The sequence below is a fragment of the Vicia villosa genome, linkage group LG5 (genome assembly GCF_029867415.1).
Source record: "Vicia villosa cultivar HV-30 ecotype Madison, WI linkage group LG5, Vvil1.0, whole genome shotgun sequence".
NCBI classification, from domain to species: Eukaryota; Viridiplantae; Streptophyta; class Magnoliopsida; order Fabales; family Fabaceae; genus Vicia; species Vicia villosa.
Genome location: NC_081184.1, coordinates 27,917,504 through 27,926,749, shown reverse-complemented (window position 1 = coordinate 27,926,749; position 9,246 = coordinate 27,917,504). Strand labels below are relative to the sequence as shown.

Here is a 9,246-nt window from a genome sequence, read left to right as displayed (position 1 = left end):
AAACATCAGTAGAAGGGTGAGATATCCAACAATATAAACAAGCCTATGATAAATAATATATTAAGATTAGATCATACAATTTCACCACTTCATACTTATTCTAACAACAGTTATAATAACAAATAGCAACAACGGTTATAATAATTATTTACCAACAACAAGTATAATAACAATTATCAGCAACAAATATAACAACAACAACTTATAACAACAACAACAACAACAACAACGTAATAACAACAACAACGTAATAACAACAACAACTTCAAATGCGACTCAACTGTGCAAATGCATGTGGTACCAATGGAGCAGAACTCCCAACTTAAACATATGTCAGGTTATCGAGGCATTTCAACTTAAACATGTGCCATCAAGGCCAACTTAAACAGGTGCCGTCAAGGCCAACATAAACATTTTGCCAATCCAGGCCAACGTAATATGCAAATGTATGCATGCAACAATAACAACAACTACAACGTCACAACACAACAATGCAACAACCGCAAACAACTTAATCAACCTTGGTCATAAGACCTGCAACTTAATCAACGCATCATCAATAACTTAAACAACATTGGTCGTAAGACCTGCAACTTAATCAACGTATCAACAACAACAACAACCAGAACAACAGCAACGAAAACAACAACTTAAACATGCATCAATTGCATCAACTTAATCATTACAAAACAGCCCCTAAACATCTAGGTACTAATTCTTCAATTTATTAATTAATCTACTACCAACAATTCTTATCATTCTAATTCCAATTCTACTATTTGTTAATTCTATTATTAATTCCAATTATGCTACTAATTCATCCTGCTACATATATCATCGTTATTACTACTGCTATTTCTTCTTCACACCAATTCCATCTTTATACAACTTAATCCATTAACTACATATCTCATCACTAAGAATCATCACTATAATTTCTACTAATTAAATTAATCAATTCCAACGGTATAATATTCTAATTAATTTAAACCAATTTCTTCACTAATAATAATTATAATTCTTCTCAAGTTAATCCTACTAAGGCTTGATCCCAACAACCAACATAAAACATCAACAGCCAGAAATCAAAACATATTTCTAAAACTCATATAACACGCGCCGCGAACCTCTCTTTGCGCCGCGAACACCACAGAAACCTTCAGTTCGCGCCGCGTCCAAACCTTGGCGCTTACCTGCGCTGACAGCATCTTCCAACAAAATTAAAACTCAATTTTCTTCCTTCGATTCTAGTACAATTCAATTTCGACCATCACAGGAACATAGCAATATTATAGTTATACTCCACCAACATCTAGCAATTTTCTACAACTAATTCCTCAATAATAATAATTATAAACCCTAGGTTAATTTCCCACAACCATTGATTGAACTTTTATAACCTTATTCACCGACGTCAATCAAATTCAACATTCAACAATACAATCACAACACACAAAACAGAGGCAATCATACAACCATAACCCCCACATATCATTCATCATAATCCCGTTTATAGAGCTAGTACCCCACCCTTACCTTGGATATGAGATTTCTCTACTCTTCCGGTTGCCATAGCTTATGCCGCCGCTTCCAACTTTTCTTCGAAAATCTTTTCTAACAACGTGCAGAGACGCACCAAAAACCTGTTCGAAAGTCGCTTTGTCAGACGGACTTAAAATCATCAAAATGAAAATCTCTCCGGTCAGAAGTTACCTCTACGAGTTTGGAACATTGTGTCCATGAACCGCGACGATCCAACGATTGGATTGGGAGAAACGTCCGTTTTACTAAGGTGTCTCACTGCACAAACTTGCTGCGAAAATTGGACTTCCTCTAGCTTTTCTCTTACGCCATGGCTCTCTTCTTCACCTCTCCTCCAAACTCTTTTCCTCTTTGTGTTATGATAGCTCTTCCTTCTTCCAATTCTAAATCCAACATAATAAGGTTATTTTATTTAATCACTTAAATAACTTAGTTGGGCCTAAGTGACATACCCCCTCCTTACTTCACAACAACTTAAATTAAACCCAAAGTTATTTTTAAGATCATTAATAAAATAACACTTCAACTTTATTTCACCAAATTAATCCGATTAATTACCATGCCAACTTAATAAAATAATTCCGACTTCGTCGATAAAATTCGAATTAAATACAAATAGTCCAATATTAATAATAGTATTATTTCTACTATTATTTCTTCAACGAAATTAACTTTATTAATTCTCCGACTAATCGAATAAAATCCGACTTTAACTTAATAATCCAAATACGCTTCCCAAAATAATACCGACAATTTCGATTGATCCACGAACTTCGATTAAATCCAATGATTAAATTCTTAAATAATTTAATTAACTAATTAATTAAATTCGGGGCGATACAGGACGCGTGCCCAGACTCGCTAGGCCTTGAAACCTCCCCTGATCACTTTAGTGATAGTACACAAGATGAAAACATTGATAATTCAATAAGAAGTATGCACTATGATGATAATTATAAAGATAGGATGATTGAGATTGATGAAGCAATTTAATGATGTTGATGGTGCCACACCTAGTGACGTTAAAAATACAATGGAGAATTTTTTTGATGGACAAAGCTATGAATGATCAACAATTGGACCCTGCTTGAGAGGAACACACTCCCAGGACCCAAGCGTTTCACCGCTAGACCACACACACGCACACGACATAATACTTGAGTATAATGTGTTATATGATAAATAATTAAATAAGATTTATCAAGAACGATTGTGAGATCTTATAAGATCTTTTATAAAAATTTATATTCAAATGATATCATGTACATTACAGGAATCTACTAATTATCCGCAATAACATGGACCCTAATCATTTATTTATAAGAGTTACATTCACTTTCATGAAGATACATGATTATCAGTTTTTTTTATTATTTCTATTTATACCCATCATAAAAATAGAAATAACACTTTTGGTATTTATATAACATTTTCATTATAATTATGTCCTTAGTCATAAACCATATATAAGTTACATCACTTTAATTTGGCTAATTGATATAACAATCCTTACACATTTAAATATTGCATGTGCTATTCATAATTTATAAGATTCCTTTCTCTTTACAACACTTTATAGCTCCATCATATATATCAGCGACGTTATACTTAAACTTGAATCCAGTATCCAAGAGCTTTTTTGATGATAGAACACTAAATTTTTCATCATTTTTTGTCTCCATCGAACTGCAAAATAATTGTCACAAATTTTAGATCATATTACACTCGAGACTAATTTGAGAACCTCCTACATTTTCATGGTCTAAATTAGCAATTCATTAAAAAAAAAGAATATTGAACTTACATTGGTATTGTTATGTGATATTCGGGATATTTTTGATGAAGAAATTCATACATTTGATGAAATGATATTTGGTCCGAGGAACAAATATACCTTCCATTAGCATTCTCACTCTCAAACAGAAATATAAGTGCACGTATCGCATCATCTATGTGCACCATGTATGAGATGGTGAGATATTCATATCGATTATGGTCTCCTAATAATAAATTAAGCACACATAAAATATATATCAGATATTAGACTATTATACATTAATGAATAATTGTGATTGTATCTTATTATATAGTATATCTTTCGGTCATTTTTATTAGAAAAAAATCACTTTTATATTTATTTATGCATTTGGTGATAATGTATATAATGTGAAAAGAGAGATTAAAATACATACCAAATATCATGGCTAGTGCTATATAAACAGATGATGGTATAGTAGGACAAATAAAGGGCCCAATAACCAAAGGAAGAATCAAAGTCACAACTTCCAATCCATTCACTCTTCCAAACTCTAAAATACTCTTTTCTGTCAAAATTTTAGACACCAAATAAGAAGATCCAACAAGATTACTACTTTTACAAATCTCAATATCACTCCATACATCTTCATCCACCATATCAAGATCATTCTTACCATTAAACAAAACAGTTGTTGCACTAGAAGTATAAATCACTTTTTTCACAGTCTTTGATTCTAAACATGCTTTTAAAATTCCTTTTGTTCCTTCCAATGCTCTTTTTGTCACTATTTCTTCCGACTCTTGGTTTTGTACATCCATAGGATGTGCAAGATGGAAAACTCCAATACACCCTTGTATTGCTTTTTGGAAACTAGTTGAATCGTCAAGGTTAGCATGAAAGATTTTTAACTTCATTGTTGCTTCTGGTAAGCTTGTAAGATATTCCAAGTTTGTATTTTCTGTCAAAGTTTTTTGTTAAATTTTATATATTTATATAACTTTTACTAGTAATGTGTTGAGCTATATGATATTAATATAATTACTTAATTATTAGGAGAAAACAATAATAACAATGAAAACATATGAAAATAAAGTGTGTAACAAAAAAAATCATATCAAGTGATTTTATAATAGTGACTGGTAGTGAACCTTGTAAAATAAGTATGTAAGATAAAAATATTAATTGCCATCCCTTATAAACATATTTTTAAATTATATTTCAATAATGTGAGGCTCTTAACAAATGACATGATATATTTTATTGGATTTTTGTTAATCTATACTAATATAAAAATTTATTATTTTTATTAGTTATAATATATGATCCCATTATTTATTGGTATACATGTCACACTTTTTTGCATTTTTATTCATTACATTTTTGCATTTTTATTCATTACAATTTGGGGTCCTCTTCTTCTTTATAAACTCAAAAAATCAAGAATTTAAAAGAAGTGTGGTTTCTACCATTCATAACCTTGTTCAAAAGTACAAATCAAATGATATATTTTCATGTGAAACTCTTTTTTTGTGCTGATAAAGTAAAAAAAAAATTGCATCCTATTGGACTATGACAGTTTGTAGAGGACAAAATTGAGAGAAGTGGAAGTTTGATATAACAAAATTGACTGACAGTTAATTATTCCACATACTTCATCAACATGTAAATTAGAAGCAAAAAATTTCCACACTGGCAATTTACAAGTTTTTACAGTATTCTAGAAGGTGGTCGACAATGAGAATCATTAGACATTCTCTGCACTTAGGCTCAAGATAATTCACAACATTTGAGCATTATGGGTGACATTTTTATATTTTATGTGATATTCTTTATGTGATATTCTTTGTAAAATTATTTCAAAGGTATTAGGTTATAGAATAAAATACTTATTATCTAAATGTATCTCTCCAAAACAGTTTGTGTTTGTTGAAAATTGTTCCTTTCTTGATAATGTGATGGTAGAATATGAAATTTTACATCATATGAAATAAAATATGATAAGGAGAATTAGTGATATGGCTTTGAAAATATATATTAGTAAGACTCATGATAGAGTCAAATGAGGGTATATAAAGAATATGTTAAGAAAATGAGATTTCATGAGAAGTGGGTAAATTTGATGGAAATGTGTGTGGAATGTTTGATATTATGCACAGATTAATGAAAAAGGTGTTATTTTGAAATCACCAGGTAGAGGGTTTCATCAAGGGGATTATTTATCTCCCCATTTGTTCATTACTTGTTTTGAGGGTCTTTTGACCATCTTAAAAAGATTGGACGCACATGAAAAAATTAATTGAATCAAAGTGTGTTGTGGAGCTCTGCTTGTGACACAGTTTTTACTTTCAGGGGAATGTTTTTTATTTTGCAATGGTGAAGAAAGATAAGTTATTTTGCAGGCCACATTATCCAAAATTTATTTGGCGTAGTATCCACACTTCACATGTATTGACCATGAGAGTCTTACGACGGCGTATGAGAATAAGAGAAATATTAAGGTTTAGTTATATATGCATGGTTCAAAGAGCAAGAAAAGTTCTTTATTACAAGTCAAATGAATTGAAAAGTAATGTGAGTGAACGAACTCGTTGAGAAAAAATGGTAAATAAAAAGTGTACAAATCTAACCTTTTTTTTTAATGAAAGAGATGTTCAAAGTACTTTATCTGTTATGTTGTTTAAAGTTATGCAAAAGGATGTACCAATGTGAAAGTTCATAAGGAATGGTGAGAATAACGTAAAGTTCGCTTATTACTTTCTCATCCATTCAAGCTTATACAATTGAAGCTCTTTCTCATCTATTCAAGATTCTCATCCATTCAAGCTTTTCTTTATCGTCCTTTGATTTGTTAAGTTTTCAAAAATCTTTCTTTTTTGTGTTTTGAATGATAGTAAGTTGTTTCAGCTACATAAGTTGTTTAAGCTACATTAGATATTAGAGAAATCAAAATAGGTAGCCTAAATGAATATGCATTGACATTTGTTTGGAGGATTAGGGAAGCAATGACATTTTTGCGTTTCTGCCCTGGCTGAGAAAATCAAAGTTTTGTCTAGAGATGCATCTCTGGATTATTTCTGAACTGTTTTTAGAGATGTATCTCCGATTTTGTGTCTAGATGAATTTTGGTTGAATTTGTGATGTGACTTTTTGGTTTTAATGTAGGTGCAATGTCTGGAAACATCCTTGACAGAATTAGGCTCAACCGAGTGTCCCAAACCGCATATGTACGACGTGAGAAGGCCGATAGCAAGACCACGAGGCCACGAGTTGATGATACCTCGTTTGAGGGTTCACAACACTGAGATTCCCAACTATCTAGTTCTACTTCTCGTAGTCGCGTGTCTCGTACCTCTATTTCATGGGGCCACAAGTCCCTAGATGATGAAGCAACAACTAAAGCCCCTGAAGCCCAAGTGAACCCACTGTTGATGCCCATATAGAGAGTTGTCCATGGGGGCTATATGACACCTCTTCACTTCATCTCGATGCAGGCCATGCTGCTAGGCATGTATGGGAAAGAGATGTATGTTTATTTACTTTTGCAATACATATGTTTTAAACTAATTAAATCGAGACTGATGGTGATATTTTTTTACAGGAGCGTTCATGTTTAAAATCGATAAACTACAATGAGAAGATATTGGAGTTGGTACAGTTTGACGCTGATTGATTCAAGGATGTTATCCCTTATTATGGTCTTGCTGATTTAAGTGATGTTGCGTACATGACCATAAACCATGGCATGCAGGCGACATTTGTAGAGAGATGACATTCAGAGACGTCATCTTTCCACCTTCCTATCAACGAGATGACCATCGCCTTGGATGACGTCTCTTGCCTCATGCATCTTCCCATTAGGGAAAAATTACTGGGCCACGAAAGGCTCGGTCGAGAGGAAGCTAGTGAGATGTTGGTTACATATTTGGGGCTGACCCAACCAAGGCGGAATTTAATCATAAAATTAAAGTGTTGTTCAAAAACGAACGAATTGTATATGTTTGAGGTGCGTCTGAAAAATTTATTTTCGAAATCTAAAAACATTATTATATTTTTACTAAGTGTTCTAGTAATTCATAAGATGCATAAAGAAATTCCCTAAACTCAATGCTCACTCCGAATTTGAAGCTATTATGCATGCCTGTAAAACTACTTGTTTTTTCTAAATATTGAGATATGTTTTATTAGGAGACAAGTGAACAATGTTGCTGTTGCTCGCATGTTAGCTAAAACATAATCTTTCTTTGCTAGTTGTTGAATGAAAGTTGAGATTGTTTCCATAAATTTTTTTTTTTGTTGCGATGTTGAACATCAATAATTTTTGTGTCTTAATTATCACTGCATCACAATTATAACTGTGCTAATATGTTTAGTTGTATTTACTTGTATTTGAAGCCATGCCATACACAAGAAGTTAACTATTTCAATGAATAGTTATAAATGTGATTTCTTGTAAGTCTACACAATTTTCGCCATTCTTCCTAGAAATAAACTAAGAGATAACAATTTGGAATCTACATATACAATTAATAGAAAGTAATTAAAGAGAGAATAAAAGGAAATTAATTAATATCTTTAATTTATCATAGGGTCACTATAAATTTAATTTACAAGGCTCACCTCATTTAGACTTTGTAGAAAGAAGAAAAACCAGTTTAGGTTAGTGCTTTTGAACTCAACCAAACTCTTAACTAATGTTTCCAGAATTCAAGAGTTATAGAGAAAGAAAAAAGATGAATTGAGAGTTTGAAGAAAAAGACATGAAGAATTTTAAAGAGAGAAATTAATATATATCCAATTAAGCAAACAAATTGTAATTAGAATATATTTTTCCAAAAAAATAAAATTAATAATTATATAAAATAATACCTTTGAAATGGTGTGATCTAACAGTAGCATGAACATTGTAACCATGTTGAAGAAGCTTCATAATCAACCATGATGCTATATAACCTGTTGCTCCTGTCACACAAACTGTGCCTTTATCATCATCTCCCATTTTATTCTCTTTTCTTCTTTCAATATTATGATTTTTTTTTCTATGTGTGTGCTTCACATTCATGTAGTAGGTTGACATATTTATATATGTGCTTCATATTTTTGTAGGGTTGACCTATTCACATTTTAATATTCTTTTATTTATAACTTTTTTATAAATGTACGAATTTCCTAGTTTAGTTTTTTGTTTTTTTTACCCACCTTCCTATGGGGTCACCCCAGCGGAAACCCCACTTTACCCCTGCTTCGGAAATGCATTTCTGAAATTTTATTTTTAAATTTTTCCAGACTTAAGTGCATTTCCGAAAAAATCCCAAAAATTGGGATTTTGATTAATTCGGAAATACATCTCCGAAAAAACAAAAAAAAAATTAAAAATCCCAAAAATTAATTTTAGGATATTAATTAATTTAATTAATCATAAATTTGATATAATTTATGAGTAATGAATAATAATAATTATATATTTTGATATAATTTATGAGTTATGAATAATAATTATTATATATTTATATTCTGATTCATATTTTAAAATTTAAAATAATTTTAATTAAAAAATTAAAATAATTTCACTTACAAAATGAGTTATAATTTTTTATTTATAATAATTATTATATATTTACAGAAAAAATTAAAAAATGAGTGTTTTAATTTATATATTTATATAATAATTATAATAATTATTATATATTTATAAAAATTATTATATATTTATATATTTATATAATAATTATTATATATTAATTATAAATATATTTATATAATAATTAAAATAATTAAAAAAATGAGTGTTTTAATTTATAATAGTTATTATATATTTATATATTTCACTTACAGAATTAATAATTATTATTATATATTTATATATTTCTATTCTGATTCATAATTAAAAATGAGTTATAATTTTTTATTTAGTTTAAAAAAATTAAAAAAAGATTTTGTCTTAATTT

At 30.2% G+C, this 9,246-nt stretch overlaps 1 protein-coding gene across 2 annotated transcripts; it reads right to left on the bottom strand.

The window, feature by feature from the left end:
* Positions 1-2,960: 2,960 nt before the first annotated feature.
* On the bottom strand, positions 2,961-8,365 carry LOC131601497 (vestitone reductase-like). 2 transcript variants are annotated; one of them, XM_058873330.1, is made up of 5 exons: positions 8,168-8,365; positions 3,975-4,259; positions 3,735-3,866; positions 3,347-3,542; positions 2,961-3,228 (listed from the first exon to the last, which is right to left on the bottom strand). In XM_058873330.1, the coding sequence occupies exons 1-5, from the start codon at positions 8,358-8,360 to the stop codon at positions 3,087-3,089; spliced, it is 948 nt and encodes a 315-aa protein (XP_058729313.1). In that variant the 5' UTR covers positions 8,361-8,365; the 3' UTR covers positions 2,961-3,086. The 2 variants fall into 2 exon arrangements, with proteins under 2 accessions (XP_058729313.1, XP_058729312.1); XM_058873329.1 differs by having other exon boundaries at positions 3,735-4,259; positions 8,168-8,364.
* Positions 8,366-9,246: the final 881 nt, after the last annotated feature.

What these genes read in the sequence shown, in the direction of transcription:
- LOC131601497 (XM_058873329.1), bottom strand. Translation starts at nt 8,360, where the DNA reads ATGAATGTGAAGCACACACATAGAAAAAAAAATCATAATATTGAAAGA. An exon ending in TAGATCACACCATTTCAAAG is followed by an intron (nt 4,260 to 8,167) that starts GTATTATTTTAT and finishes AAACTTTGACAG; the next exon opens with AAAATACAAACTTGGAATAT. An exon ending in TATCACATAACAATACCAAT is followed by an intron (nt 3,229 to 3,346) that starts GTAAGTTCAATA and finishes ATTATTTTGCAG; the next exon opens with TTCGATGGAGACAAAAAATG.